Source organism: Amphiprion ocellaris, chromosome 16, assembly GCF_022539595.1.
Source record: "Amphiprion ocellaris isolate individual 3 ecotype Okinawa chromosome 16, ASM2253959v1, whole genome shotgun sequence".
Taxonomy (NCBI): domain Eukaryota; kingdom Metazoa; phylum Chordata; class Actinopteri; family Pomacentridae; genus Amphiprion; species Amphiprion ocellaris.
In genome coordinates, this window is record NC_072781.1 from 20,616,483 (window position 1) to 20,632,199 (window position 15,717).

General features: G+C 44.7%; 1 protein-coding gene across 1 annotated transcript in view; it reads left to right on the forward strand.

Annotated features, from left to right (window-relative positions):
- si:ch211-51a6.2 (neurotrypsin) overlaps positions 1-15,717 on the forward strand; it is a 37,241-nt gene that overhangs the window by 5,983 nt on the left and 15,541 nt on the right. Inside the window, exons 5-6 of the mRNA XM_023262820.3 lie at positions 5,608-5,783; positions 5,997-6,144. Coding sequence (XP_023118588.1) covers positions 5,608-5,783; positions 5,997-6,144 — 324 coding nt within the window. The remainder of the gene's footprint in view (positions 1-5,607; positions 5,784-5,996; positions 6,145-15,717) is intronic.

Genomic DNA, 15,717 nt, shown 5'->3' on the forward strand with positions numbered 1-15,717 from the left:
TTTTCACATCTCTCCCCAATTGGGGGAGAGCGACAGTTCAGCCACGGTACAGCGCCCCTGGAGCAGGAAGGGTTAAAGGGCCTTGCTCAAGGGCCCAACAGTGGCTGCATTGGGGCTTGAACCTCTGACCTTCTGATCAGTAGTCCAGAGACTTAACCGTTGCGCCACCACTGCCCTAAAGGCCAGTGGTGGGTCTTGAACCTACTACCTTCCATTTGGTAGTCTTTCTTCTTATCCCCTGAGCTACTTGCTCATTCTACAGCCTACTACAAATCGACTGCTGCCGACTTATCAGGACTTATCCATCAGAAATGATACAAGGAACAATTGATAAAATTATGGGGTGTTTCCGAGGTCCATCAATTCCTGCCGCTTGCTACATATTTAGGTGATTCAGTGTCCATACGTAACGTACACATGCATAACACACGCCTGTGCTCAGCGCAAGGTCATTTTGTTTGTGGGTACATCTATATTAAATGGCCACATTCTAGTTATGGTGGAAAGAGCACACAGGGTTGGTCCAATACGACAACATAAAACCAACTCCGCACCTAGAACCCTTATAATGAAGTTCCTGAGTTACAAGGATAAAGAAGCGGTGATGAGTGCGGCGGGGGCAAAACGGCGGATCCTCTAAAGAACCAGCTGCTGAGATTTTACCAAGACATGACAGCAGAGACACACAAAAGGTGAAAGAGTTCGAGGAGGTGAGGTGACAACTCCGATCACTAGGTCTGCGGTACAGCATGATCCCTCCGGCCCGGCTCATAGTGACTTACAAGGAACGCTTACACATCTTCGACGAAGCTGAACACTTCATTAAGAAAATCTAGTCGGATAATCAACCAGACTAAGGTATGGATGAACAGATGACACCGTGGGAAAGGTGATTCAAAACTGTTGTTGGAGCACTAGTCTGATATCCTGAGGCTATAGAGACAGGAGTGGAGTACAGAGTGAGAGTTAATCTGTTACACAGTTCTGATTTCTCTCACTCTCCTGTTGATTGGTAAGGAACAATTCACTGATTTAATATGCACTGTTCAATTAAGAAAATATGGATGCTGTGTGGAGCAGCTCTTTGCTTTCTGGAAGTCTAGTCGATGAAGGGAGGGTAACACCTGATGGGGAAACATTCAGGTGGATTGAAAATGGTTGAGGGAAATAATTTTTTGTTCTTGTTTCTTTTGTTTGGTATGAAATTACTCAAAGTTTTGGGGAAATTCCAAATCATGTATTCATATGTCTGTTGATCTAAAGGTTAAAATTACATCCTGGAACTGCAGAGGGCTACAAAAATAAAAAAATCAAACAAGTTATGAACAGGATCAAAACATTACAGTGTAATATAGCATTCCTTCAAGAAACCCATCTAACACAAGACGATGAGCTTAGGATGAGGAGGAGGTGGAAAGGTAAAATTCAGCCCCCTTTACCTCTCAGGCAAGGGGTGCCATGATTTTGATTCATGATTCTGTTCCACTACATATTCAAAATCTTATCAAGGACAAAGCAGAACGATACCTGATTATTCAGGGAAGAATTCTTAGGGGACAATTAATTATGATAAATATTTATGCTCTAAATACAGATGAACCCGAATTTTTCCAAAACTTATTTCTTACTATTGCTTCTTTACCTGGTGCTTGTATTATGGCAGGTGACTTTAATTGCACTTTAGATCCATGGAAAGACAAAAGTACAGGAATGGACCAATCACATTTGAGAAGCAGAGGTGTAATTCATAATTACATGAAAGAAATGAATCTAGTTGATGTTTGGCGAGCAGATAATCCCAATGGGAAAAAAATATTCATGCTACTCCAGTACGCACCAGTCATATTCCCGCATAGATTTCTTTCTGGTTTCTGCACTACTAAGGTGTAAAATAAAGAATGTTTCCCATGATGCCATTCTCCTGTCAGACCACGCTCCAACCTCTTTAGTTTATTATGATCCTTACTTGACTAGTGATATTCCCAAATGGAGATTTAAAACAAAATGGATGGCGGATACTGGCTTTGTTACTTTTCTGGACGACAAATTAAATATTATTTTGAAACAAACACAATAGAAAGCTCAGGATGTATTAGATGAGGAGCATTTAAGGCATTTATTAGAGGACAAATAATTAACATTATGGGCTCCAAAGCCAAAGAAACCTATAAGAAAACAAAATCATTAGAAACAAAATTTAAGAAATTAGAAGAAGAATACTACCAGTCAAGTTCTAAGGATACGCACCAAGAATTACTTCAACTTAAAACACAATATTGAAATATCTGCTACAAAAGCTTTATAAAGTTTATTACGACTTAAGCAGACATTCTATGATCAAAGTGAAAAACCTGGCAGAGTGCTCGCGTGGCGCATCAAACAACTACAGAATGAAAGACTTATAACCTCACTACAAAACGATAACAATGAAAATATTGTGGACCCGATTGAAATTAATGAAATCTTCAAGAAATTTTATTAAAAGCTTTATAGCACAGAAATAGATCCAAATACATCTGAATTGAATAATTTATTGGACAATATTCAAATCCCCAGGATATCAGATGTAATTCAAGAAGAACTAGAGAAAGATATAACTTTAGTGGAATTATCTTTAGCCATTGACAGGATCAAAGAGAGAAAAATCCCTGGGTCTGATGGGATACCCATAGAGGTTTATAAAATGTTCAGACATAGACTGTTGACACCATTATTAGAAATGTTTAAGGAATCTTTTCATAATGGAATCCTCCCAGCATCCTTAAAAGGAGCTCTAATCACGTTGCTGCCAAAACCAAGCAAACCAAATAACAAGTGTGAAAACTTTAGGCCAATCAGTCTATTAAATGTGGATTTAAAAATTTTGAGTAAAATAATAGCCAGTAGACTTGAGAATATAATGCCAAATATTATTGACAAAAACCAAAATGGCTTTGTACAAGGTAGGCAAGGCTTCCATAACATTAGGAGAATCCTAAATATATTAATTGAGGAAATAGGAGAAGCAGATACAGCATTACTGTCATTAGACGCTGAAAAACATTTGACAGGGTCGAATGGCTCTATTTATTTGAAATCCTTACACATTTTGGTTTTGGAGAAAACCTTAATAAATGGATAAAACTACTTTATACAGAACCATATGCTGAAATCATGACTAATCGTAATATATCCAAGACCATTCAAATACAAAGAGGATGTAGACAAGGAAATCCCTTATCCCCTCTGCTATTCATTATGGCTATAGAACCACTGGCAATAGCAGTAAGAACACACCAAAACATAACCGGTATATCAATTGGACAACAGGAACACCGTCTGGCTCTATTTGCGGATGACATAATATTTCTTAAAAAGATGGAAAAATCCATTCCTGAAAATTCACAGGATATAAATTAAACAGATCAAAATCATCGATAATTTTTCTAAATCTATTAGAAAGTAAAACCCCTCCTAATATTGCCACTCCATTGAAAATCATAGATTGTTTTACATATCTGGGCATTCAAATTGTCCCATGACTTAAATATATTGCAGCCAGCAATTATGAACCATTAATTAACGAAATCTCAAAATAACTAGACAGGTGGGCACCCATACCAGTGTCACTAACCGGGAAAATAAACTTCCTTAAAATGAATATACTGCCTAAACTGTTGTATTTGTTTCAAAATATTCCACTTCCCCCTCCAAGTAACCTGTTCACTCAACTTAAAAAATTGTTTGTCAGATTTTTGTGGAATAATAGATGTCCTCAGACACGACTCTCACTGTTGTTCTTACCCTATGACAAAGGGGGACTTAACTGTCCTAATCCACTCTGGTTCTACTGGGTAGCACAGCTAAGAACACTGATGTTTTACTTCACCGAAAGAGATGCTCCTCTCTGGAAAGAAATGGAGGAACTCCAGCTAAGCCTGCCCCTCCCGACATACCTATACTCAGCAACCACTAAAATCCTTAAAAAGAATACAAAAAACCCCATAGTGAAAAATATGATTACAGTGTGGCATCAAGTTAAAAAACATCTGAGAGAAACATCCTCTCTCTTTGTCTTCAGCCCAATATGGAGAAATGACTCGTTCCCTCCAGGAAAAACAGATGGGGGATTCAAATCTTGGGCTATCAAGGGACCGGGAAAAATAGGAGATCTTTACAACATGCAAAAGGCCCTGATGACATTTGGAGAAATAGTTGATAAATTTATTGTACCTCATAATGACTTTTTAAAATACCTGCAGTTGAGATATTTTATCAGAATGCACCAAAATCGAACTTTATGCATCCCCGAAATGTCTACCATAGAAAAACTAATGAATAACTGTTGCTCAAGGAGGGGTTTAATTTCCAAAATGTATAAATGCCTGATAGATGGAAGTACAGAAATATCTGCAGGATGGCTGGGGGCGTGGAGGGAGGACCTACAGGAAGACATCTCAATGGAAAAGTGGGAGGAGGCATGTACTAAAGCACAACTGAGACCTACTAACACCCGCCTAAGGCTACTGCAATACAATTGGTTAATGCGAATGTATATAACTCCAGAAAAACTGAACAGATATAATAGCGCTAAACCTGATACTTGTATTAACTGTGAGAAGGAAAAAGGTACACTTTTCAATTGTATTTGGCAATGTACGGAAATACAAAAATTTTGGCGAGAAGTGAAACAATGTATTCAAAATATTTTACAGATTCAGCTACCCTTAGTCCCACAGGTGTTTATATTAGGTTTATATCCAGATGATTTGACGATTAAAAAGAATCAACGATTATTTATAGATTTAAGCATATTAATGTCAAAGAGAGTAGTAGCCCTCTCATGGAAAAACATTAGAAAACCAAGAGTGAGCAGGTGGTTGTCTGAGCTATCTTCAACGTTCCCTTTAGAGAAAATTACCTATACAATAAAACACCAACAGCATCATTTTCATCAGATATGGGATCCCTTCATTTATTATGTTTCAAGAACAGATCTGTCATGTGCGATGGAAGAACCCGAGGACATGTAAACAGTGGCCCTCTGCAGTAATCAGTAGGGTAGAAATATTTGTTTAATACATGTAATTATATTTTTGTTATCTTGTGAAAACAATAAAAAGAACATTGGCAAAAAATGGCCACATTCTATGTTGCCGTGATTTCTGATCATCAGTAACTAATAAACAAATGCTGCATTGGTGGAGTACTGCTCTCCAGTACTGCTCTGAGTGATTTTCTTGTTATTATTGTTATTATCATCGCTATAGAGCAGTTATAGTAAATCATTTTCTCTACAGGGATCAACACAGCTTTCTTTTTCCGATTCTGATCTTTAGGGCATACACAGTGGGCCTCATGGCCAGGGCTCATAGACTCAATACAAGACTTAAAACTAAATAAACTGAATGTGATTACAGCTTTGACACTGCAACTTATACACCTTTGAAAAATAATCATGTCAGTGAGCTAAAACTGTGTTTCCTATTTCATTTGAACAATTTGTCATTGAAATGCTTTTTTCCCCCGAAATTTTCAGTTAAATTACAAGGTTGTTTTTAAAGACATTTCCATGATCGTGTATGATGTTAAACGGAGAGTTTCTCTGTATATGTGCTCTTTATGCAGTGAAATTGGTACGGCGCTCCAGCATTCCTACTTTGGTCCAGGTTCCCTGTTCCACTATGAGCGTCTAGGTTGCCGTGGTAATGAGAATTCCCTTCTAGAGTGCCAGAGCAGGAAGTTTGTCACCAGTGACTGTAACCATGGCAATGAAGCAGGGGTGATTTGTGCTGAACCTGAAGGTGAGATCTGGGTGTATATAATATATTAGAATCACATTGAACCAGTTACTGCCCAGACCTGACTTAGTATTGTTGGTTACAGTGCTTGCTGGGTCACCATGTTGTATGTTGCTGCTGCACATTTAAAATCGATATTTAAAAAAAAAAATCTCTGCCTATTGTGGTTGTGTGTCAATTATGGGGTTTGAAGTTGCTTTACAATTTGTTTCTCAGGGACCAGGATCCCTCTGAGGCTGGTTGGAGGCTTGGAGGACTTTGAAGGCCGTATTGAGGTGTACCATAATGGCAGATGGGGAACCATTTGTGATGACCAGTGGGATGACACTGATGCTGAGGTGGTGTGCCGACAGTTGGGCCTGGGGTAAGCTCTTATTACATAAACACTGTCAAGACCAACTCTGGTCTCAAATTCTTTCACTATAAAAATCTGAATGAATATAGAAGTAGCAAGGAGGCAAGTAGACATTACATCTGCCTGCAAACAAAAGAGACAGTCATTAACTTTGTGTTCTCATTCCTAGCATTCGTTTCGATGTCTCACTATGGGATACGCCCCCTGCGTATGCCTTAGAAGCATTTATCTCATTACGCCAATCCTTTTTTTTTTTTGTCTGCATTTATTCTCATTGTTTAACTCCACAAAAGAGGTGTCAACATTATATGAGATTGATGCATATTTTAGTCTTGCAGCCAAATATTTTAATATTTAGTGCATGTGTGTGACCAATCACCAGCCCTCCCTGAAAGCTAAGCAGACATTCTTTATTAGAATTCCCTATTATGAGCCAGGGAGGGCAGTGCTACACCTCAGTGATGTGGGGGAAACAAAGACTGGATAGGACGAACAGGACGAACAGGATGAACAGTGAGGTGGTGTGTTATTCCCAACTATTAACTGCCCATCAATAAAACTGAAAAAAAACAACACAAAAGAAAAAGAGATTCAATAAAGAAATAATTAAACAAACGGTACTGAGTACCATAATTGTGGATGTCTTGACAGTATAGAATAGAATAGCATAGAATAGAATAGAATAGAATAGAATAGAATAGAATAGAATAGAATAGAATAGAATAGGCCGGAAGAGGATACTAGTGAAAGAGAGAATGAGTTTAGGGTAGCGACTCTGGAGAGATTCTCAGCACATTCTGGCGGGTCTGATCATTCGCTGACAATGGGACTTGGCAGGAGCTGGCGAAACCTAATCAAAAATGCAAGTGTGAAGGACCCCGAAGCCCAGAACAGCAATCACAGCAAGGCAGGGCCAAGCCAACAGGGCACCCCTCCCCCCAGGCCGTAGGAGCCACAGGGCGGCACCCCGACAGAGCCACTGGGGCCACTGTGAACCACGCGGACCCAGAGAACAAGAGGGAGCAGCTACCGACACCCCCAGCACGCCAAGACCGACCCAGGCGGCCCGGGGCATGAGGACCCCCCCGCCACCCAAATCCCAACCCCGCCCACCCCAGCCCCCACCAAACCCCCCCACCCCATCCACCCCGTCCGCCCACCACCTCCCCCACCCCCGAAGGGGCCAACGGCCCCACACAGCCAGGAAGCCAGACACAGGAGCCGAGCAGCCCACCGAAGGGATGGCAACCAGCCCAGCACAAAGCAGGCCACCACCGGGAACCGGCCAGAGGAAATCAGAGCCGGGCCCCGATGCGAGTCCAGAGGGTAAAAATGGACAGTGTGGTGGGGCCCGGCGACGCCGACAGGGAGGCACCCCGCATACCCCTCGCACCAGGCCCCAGGCGAGCGCAGTACACCCAAGGCCCCCACACCCCGCAATGCGTCCTGACAACCCACTAGGACAGAGCCACCACACACCACCAGCCCGCACCACAGCCACAGCACCCCCCAGGGACGGCCAATCCTGCCACCGCAGCCCACCAAGAGCCACCGCACCAGCCCGGACCCGTCGGGCATGCAGGAGAACCCCCCCAGGCCACAGCCCCCAGGTCCCGGGGACCCCCCAGCCACAGCAACACGGATGATGGTCCACAACCACCACCCCATAGCCATAAGGGGGCCAGGTCCCACCAGCGAGGCCATATCAGTGAAACCCCCCCATTACTCCCTATTAATATGTCTCCCGATCCCAGACTGGAGACATTATCCCTGCACCATGATAGTGTAAACCTGAGTGTCATGTGGTGCATTAAAAGTGGGGGGGCTGGGCGAGGCATCAAGGGGGCAGGCCAGAGGACCATAGAGGATGGCTACTCTGCAGCCTACCCTGACCCAAGATCCCTGAGCCATCCCAGACCTACCCCCAAGGTGTGAGTGCATGTAATGCATTAAAAAGAAAAGAAAAGAAAAGAGCAGGGAAGGCAAAAAAGAGGGTGATGGGGAAGAGACAAGGCCGTAAAGCCCTGCCATCCGCCCCACCACAGAGCCCATCGTTCCCGCCCCCACCTGCTCTCGGGGCCTTAACTGTCGTGTCCCTATATGTGCCTAAGAGTAGCTATATACAGTGACGTGTGAAGTATGTGAAGTGCACACTAAGCGGCAGTCTGGTGTGGATCCGGCCCATGAGGACAGAGCAGCGATGGAGACAGGTAGTAAGACCACCGGTACTGATGCAGAGGGCCCCCAGAACCCGGAGGCAAGAGGCCGAGGTGGGCCCACACGAACCCGACCGGCCCAGCCAGCGCCACAACCCCCGGAAGTCGCAGCGCCAGAGCAGCGCCCCGGCAGACGCCATAGCCCCACCACGGGCCAGCCGCACGCAGCACCCTGCCCCGGAGGGAGGACCAGGCCGCACCACCAGGAAGCAAGGGCCATGAGCCCCCCGCCCACCCCAGAGCCGGCACGTCCAGGATGCAGGGCGCCCACCACGCAGCATCACCAAGACCCCACCCACCCACCACACCCCAGGACAGCTCCAGGCCCGGACCAAAGCCCCCAGCCAGCAGAAACTGGTCTCCATTGGCAGCACACAGGCAAGTACCAAGGCCTGTGCCCAGATGAGCCAGAGCCACCCCCCCAGAGAGACCACCCTGCCCCCATGCCAGACCCCCAGGCAGCGGAGGGCCCCAGGCTCCCCCAGCGGAGGAAGAGGGGCGAGGACGAGTGGCCAGGCAGGAGAGTATACTGGGTTTTAATTGGGAGCCTGTGACTTCCAGTGTTTTCCACCAAGCAGACAAGGTGGAAGCGATCATAGGATTCTTGAAGCAGGAGTGATGTTTAAGAGCAGAAGTGATAAAACGAAGGTCAGAGATTTTGATCTGGTTACAATCTAACTGTTCTAGTTCCAGCCAGGAGTTATATTCTTCATGTGGATGTATCCATTTGGTGAGATATTGTATTTGTTTGGCTAAATAATAATACATGAAGTTGGGAGCCTCCAGTCCCCCTGCGGGTTTATTCTTCTGGAGGGTAGTCAAACTGATTTTAGCCTTTTTATTCTTTGAGTAGATTTTGCCAGTAGCAGAGTCTAACGATTGGAACCACTTTGATGTGGGTTTAAATGGAATCATGGAGAAGAGATAGTTGATTTTAGGTAATATTTTCATTTTGACTGTAGCTATTCGTCCCAAAAGGGAGATGGGGAGGTTGTTCCAATGCCTCAGATCATCACAGACTTTGTCCAAAAGTGGAGTGAAGTTCAGGTGAACTAGTTCTGAGAGTTTGGAGGAAATATTTATGCCCAGATATCTGATGTTGCCAGTAGGAAAAGAGTAATGCGAGTTTTGGACTGCGGGATTCCATGAGTTTTCTGTTAAAGGTAATGTAATTGATTTTGACCAGTTGATGGAGTAGTCTGAAAGACGTGAGAAGGTTGTGATGAGGTCAAATTCTTCCTTTACTGAAGTTTTGGGTTCTTGTAGATAAAGTAAAATGTCATCTGCGTATAGGTTAATTTTATGTTCAGACTCCAGAGCGCAGATACCTTTGATATCGGTGTTCTGACGTACAGCTGTTGCTAATGGTTCGATAAAGATCACAAACAATAAGGGAGAGAGTGGGCATCCCTGTCTTGTTCCCCTTTGCAGACTGAAGCTTTGTGTAGTAATCCCATTAGTGGTGACTGTAGCCTTGGGTGACTTGTACAGAGCTGATACCCACTGGATAAACGATTCTCCGAAGCCAAATTTGTGGAGCACAGTGAAGAGAAAGGACAATTAACTTTGTCAAAGGCTTTTTCTGCGTCCAGTGACATAACAATAGCTTCTTTGTTGTGGCGTTGCGTCAAAGAGATTAGATTTAGAAGTCTTCTTTCTCTGTTTGTAGATCTTTTTTTTCTTGTATGAGGAGTACGATATTATTTTACCTCTGATTACAGCCTTTCCAGTTTGCCAAAGTAAAGATGGAGATAAATCATTAGATTCATTATTTTTTTGAAAGTTTGCCCACTCACTCCTTATTACTCGATCAAATTCTGGGTCTTTGAGTAGAGAGATGTTGAGGTGCCAAGTCTGAGGAGGTTTAGGGATGGAATCTGCTTGCAGGCTGAGAGATATTGGTGCGTGGTCACTGATAATGATTGGGTGGATTTTAGTGGTAACTTTATGTGCGATAGAGTTATTTGAGAGGAAAAAGTCAATTCTTGAAAAAGTTTGGTGCACCGGAGAGAAAAACGTATAGTCCCTCTTTGTAGGGTTTTTGAGTCTCCAGATGTCATCTAGTCCAAAATCTTTCATATAATCATGTATGACTTTAACTGATTGTGATTGTTTTGCATGTATTGGACTATTAGATCAATCTACTGAAGGGTTTAAAACTATGTTGAAGTCACCACCGAAAATAGTTGTTGAGTTAGCAGACAAGTCTGCTAAGTGAGAAAAAACAGTGTGAAAGAAGGCTGGATCGTCATTACTCAGAGCATAGAGGTTTGCAATAGAATATAATTTATTAAAGATTGTTGCCTGGATAGTAATATATCTACCCTCTGAGTCCATTACTGTACTGTTTAAAGTGAATGGTACTCTCTTATGGACTAGAATGGAGACCCCTCTTTGTCTGCTGTTATAACAAGATGAAAAGATAATACTATAATTCAAGTCTGATAGAGATTTTTCTTCCGACTGTATTAAATGTGTTTCTTGGAGAAGCAAAATATCTGCTTTTAATTTAGAGACATAGTCCATGATTTTAACTCTTTTTGTTTGTGAGCGTATGCCATGAACATTCCAGACTACGATATTAAACTTGAACATAGAGAGAGAAGATGTTCTGTCACTGAGTATGTAGCAATGTAATATAACGTCTGTGTGTGTCCTTGTGAGCTGTCTGTTGCTGTCTGTGAGCTGTGAGTGTTGGAGAGAGATGTATACAGCAGGTCAGGATCTATATATACATGATATAATAACACATCATTGCCTGAAAAACTATCAACAAACACATTATAAAACATACAAGCACAATAAACATGGGGGGTACATAGAGTGTGAGTGAGAGTGTGGGGGGTGAGTGTGTGAGAGGGCTAAAGGGAGACATATAGAGAGGGAGAGAGAGAAAAGTAGAAGGAGGAGGGGGTTCTCCAGTGGGGAGTGTAGGTTAGGAGAGTGAGACATTTACACCTGTGAGATTTTATTTTTTTTGATTACATTTTCTTGCATAAATGACTAAGTGATATATTAAGCGTAGAGCCAGGGGGTAATGGAGGGTTCCCGAAATAGCTGCTCATCTATGTACAGTTTTTCCACAACCAGTGCAGTCCATTTACTTTTCAGTCTGTGTTCTTTCATGATGGGGTATAATACTTTGCGCCTCTCGTTGATTTCCCTGGGAAATTGGTCGTCCATCCCGAACGTCGTGCCTTTCAGCTCCCGTCCTTTGCTCCTTATGAGCACTTTCTGCTGGAAGTGCTCGAACTTTGCGATGATAGGATGGTGTCGGTTTCCTCCTCGGGGTCCGAGCCGGTGGACGCGGTGGAAAGTGATGTTTTTAACAGTTTCCGCAGGGATTTTAAGCACTGACACCATAGAGTTTTTAACAAGGGTCTCTGGGTTATCCGGTGTGGACTCAGGGATACCAGAAAAGATCAGGTTGTCCCGCATGCTCCTCGACTGGATGTCCAGGATGGTCTCCCTCAGGGTTTTATTTTCTTTTTTAAGTGTACTCACCTCTGAAGTGACAGCTGTCAGCGTGGACCGGAGTTCGGTGTTGTCCCTCGGCAGGTCCTCTATCTGCTGGTGGGAGAACACCAGGCTTGCTCTCAGGTCCTTTATCTCCTGGTGAAGCAAACAAAGGATATTGAGCTTCTTATTAATAGACTCGAGAACACTTACCTGGATATCCGTGATCTCCAAGTCTTGTGTGTCTGTCGAGGAGTCTGCTTTCTTCCTCTTGTTCGGGTTGGCGTCTTCCATGGTGCACCAGACGAAGTAGTCGTCAATAAAGTTCTCAAGGTCCTCCACTGTGAGCACTACCGTGTCCGATCTTGAGCAGGCTGTTTAGTTAGGTTGTTGTTTTTTTTATAAAATATAAATACGTCGAGACAATGGCGATTTGTTTACTTCTCATCTAGCAGCTGGGAGCCGCCATGTTGAATTTCATCACTCTCACTGACTTTCGCGATCTCACAGCATCTCGTGAAACTGACCTTTTTTCGTTTCTGTCTCTTACTCCATTACGCTAATCCTGATTGGCTGGCGATCGCGACATCTGCGTCAGGTGGAGCCACCTACCCTTAAGTAGCCTGATCAGACAGGTGTGAGAGCAAAATTTACCTTGAAAAGAGTGAGATAAAGTGTCCTCATTTCAGATTAGTCCAAGATGAAAGTGATTGATTTTATCCATGTGTTGTTCTCTATGAGCGGAGAAAACAGCGCACATAAGTGCGCTACGTCTTTTAAGAGCGGAGCGCATTTTTAAATTTTAAAGGCCGCAGTCAATTGTCGTCTGTGGTAGTAAACAGAAGACACGAGCCGGAGATATCCATGGTAATGCTATGCTAATGTTATCGGACTCTGAAGCAAGATCATATGTCTCGAAAATTCCCCCGTTTTTTTCATTCCTTGTCTGCTACGTGTGTAGAGTTTGTGCCGCTATACCGCAACAGTTTATATGTGGTCATGTGAACGAAGGGCGACGTGTGGTGAAACGGAGTCACGTGATTATTGTTGCTTTGTCTGACTGGTGAAACACAGTCATGTGGTAGATCCACTGGGGGCATCTCTCCGGCAAAATATAGCAGATCTAATGTGGTAAATAAAAAAGTAACGAGTCGAGTGTAGCCCAGTGGAACGGAGTGAGTAGCGTTTCTTCTTCACAAATCTACTTAAGTAAAAGTAAAAAGTATGGCAGAGTAAAACTACTCTCAGAAGTACATTATTTTCAAAAAGTTACTCAAGTAAATCTGACAAACTAAATGTAACTCGTTACTACCCACCTCTGAACATGATCATCAGCTGTGTCTCAGTCGGACTTTTCCCTCTCTTCCTCCTCTTTCCTCAGCGTTGGTTGAGGAGCGTACAACAGCTAAACAGCTCATTCTACACATCAGACAGAAACAGACTGACAGAGCCACGGAAGAAATTAAAGTTATACTTTCCACCACTATGATTTATGATGTAGCTGAGCCTGCTTGCTTGTTTGTCTGGCGCGGCTGAGTCACGTGACGGTACAACATCCAATCACAAGAGGAGGATTAGCTGCTGCTCCTCAGATGGAGGACCTCTGACAGCTAGGTCGCCTGTTTGTTGAAGCCGCATCAGTTCAGACATACAGGACAGAAACTAAAACTGAAGTATTGATATCTTTGCACTGGTATCATTCAATATCAATACCAACGCTGGTATCGATATTATGGATATTTGGATCAATCTGCCCACCTCTACGCAGCATCACTTAAACACCTCTTCTCGCTTCGTGTAGCATATCTCAACTTTCTAAGCACTAGCTAGCTTAACTGTTCAAAGATTGGAGCTAACTTGGCTATTGCTCCGTCGCCGAACACTAGCTGCCAAATTTGCAAACTTCCAGCCTTCACCATAGCCTGGAGATTTGACCGCCCAACCACAACAAGGTAAGGCATTTTACATGGTTTAGCAAGCCAGCTAACACCGTTTTGGTGAATTAGCACACCAGCAAATTCACGGCGTCTCTTGTTCAGCAACCCAGCTAAGCAGGTTGGACACCCATGCTCCTCACACCAGAGGAGATGGAGACTCCGGGGCTCGGCTCTGTGGCTGTGGCAATAAAATATCAAGCCGCAACTCACACCAGGTCTGCTCATTTTGCCTCAGGCTGCAACACGCCTGACAGGCTATCGAAGCCCCCGGTTCATGTGGGCACTGCTCCCGCTTCACCATGAAGAGTCTCCGACAACGCCTAGCACACCAAGCTAGCTTGTCTGGCCGGGACACCTACTTGCCCGCGGGTGACACACCAGTGACCAGCGAAGCCAAGGAAGGGACTGCCACGGACACCGGACCGCGCGCTAACGTTAGCTGGGGCTCCCAGCTAGACCTAGCCGCTCCGGCTCCACTTATGGAAGACGTACTGGAGTTGGATTATGAGGATGATGACGAGGATACCTCAGAGCTCCTCATATCTGAGGAGGATGAGAGTGAGGACGACATCCTCATCTCCTCTGCTCAGTTTGCCATGCCAGGCGGTGTAGCTGCCCTCAGGGATGAGGAGGGAGAAGCAGCCGCTTCCCGCTCCACCAGCATGGATATAGAAATGCGCCGCATCCCGGCTGAACATCCCTTGGCCTGCAGTAATAACGGAGACCACCAGATCCCGTTATGAAGGGAAGAAATTGCCCCAGGCTACGAGGACGGCAAAACAGCAACTTCCTGTCTTCCCTGAGTTGCTCGACGAGGTGTCCTCCTCATGGAAGGAACACCCGTTCAGCAGCAAAAGCCCGATACACGGAGCTTCCTCCCTGGATTGTGATGGCATGGAGAAGCTTGGCATTCTCCGCATGCCCCCTATGGAGCCGTTAGTCGTTGCGCACCTTCACCCATGGCTGACTACAGCCTGTTTTATGCTTTCCGCGTCCGCGAGGTCCATGCAGCTGTGGAAAAATTACATCATTTTAGCAGCTACACCCCCTCGACCAGCCCTTCTCACGTGGAAAATTTCCGTGCCGTGTACCTCCACATTTTTCTAACTACGCAGACGGAGCCGCGCAGAAAAACATGGTAGAGGGCCAGGACCTACTCATAGCTGAAGTCTAGAAATACGTGCACTTATACGATTCATCACACAGAGATCACCGTGGTAACCGTATTATGAACAATTCATGGTGTGAAATTAAAACTAACTGCTGAAATGCTTTTATTCGGTAAAATGCCATGTAAGTGGTGTAAACAATGGCAAACTTCTTCTACTCTAGTTTAAGCACTAGAGTAGACCAGGTAGACCACCCACACTGGCCCCAGCCCTGCAACAGAGCTTCACGCCGGCTGCGGCGCGGCCTCCAATCAGTTTAAAATCCCAACATGGCCTAAAGCCCATCCTGCCCCTAGTGCTCCACCCAGACAGGAGGCGAGGACCGGCTGACCCAGAGAGGCCCTGCAATGACAGCAGCTCCACCAGTACCGACCGCGTAGACTGCCAATCAGCAGGCCAGGAAGAAGACGAGGGCCTCCCCTCTTCCCACCGGTGCCCATGCTGGCTGTTCCCATTCACCAGCCCCACCAGTACTCTGTGCTACTCCGGATTTCCCGAGCCCACGAGTCCCCGCCACTGCATGTGCTGCCGGTGCGGCAATAACACATTCCAGCAGAGGGGGAAAGAGACTTCGTTGTGAGGACAACAGGTTCTGTCCCTTATCTAAGTCACACAAGCACACACCATTGTTCTTGTTTAATAAAAAGGTGTTCACTGCCGCATCCAGACCTTCGGTCAAGGGCGCAGTCACAATTAACAAACGAAAGCACAATAAGCAGTTCGGTGCCGGTTCGAAGCGGGCTATGGCCCAGCTCCGAACCCGGAGGGGTACATAATCTGTCAGTGCACTAACACCCAGCACAT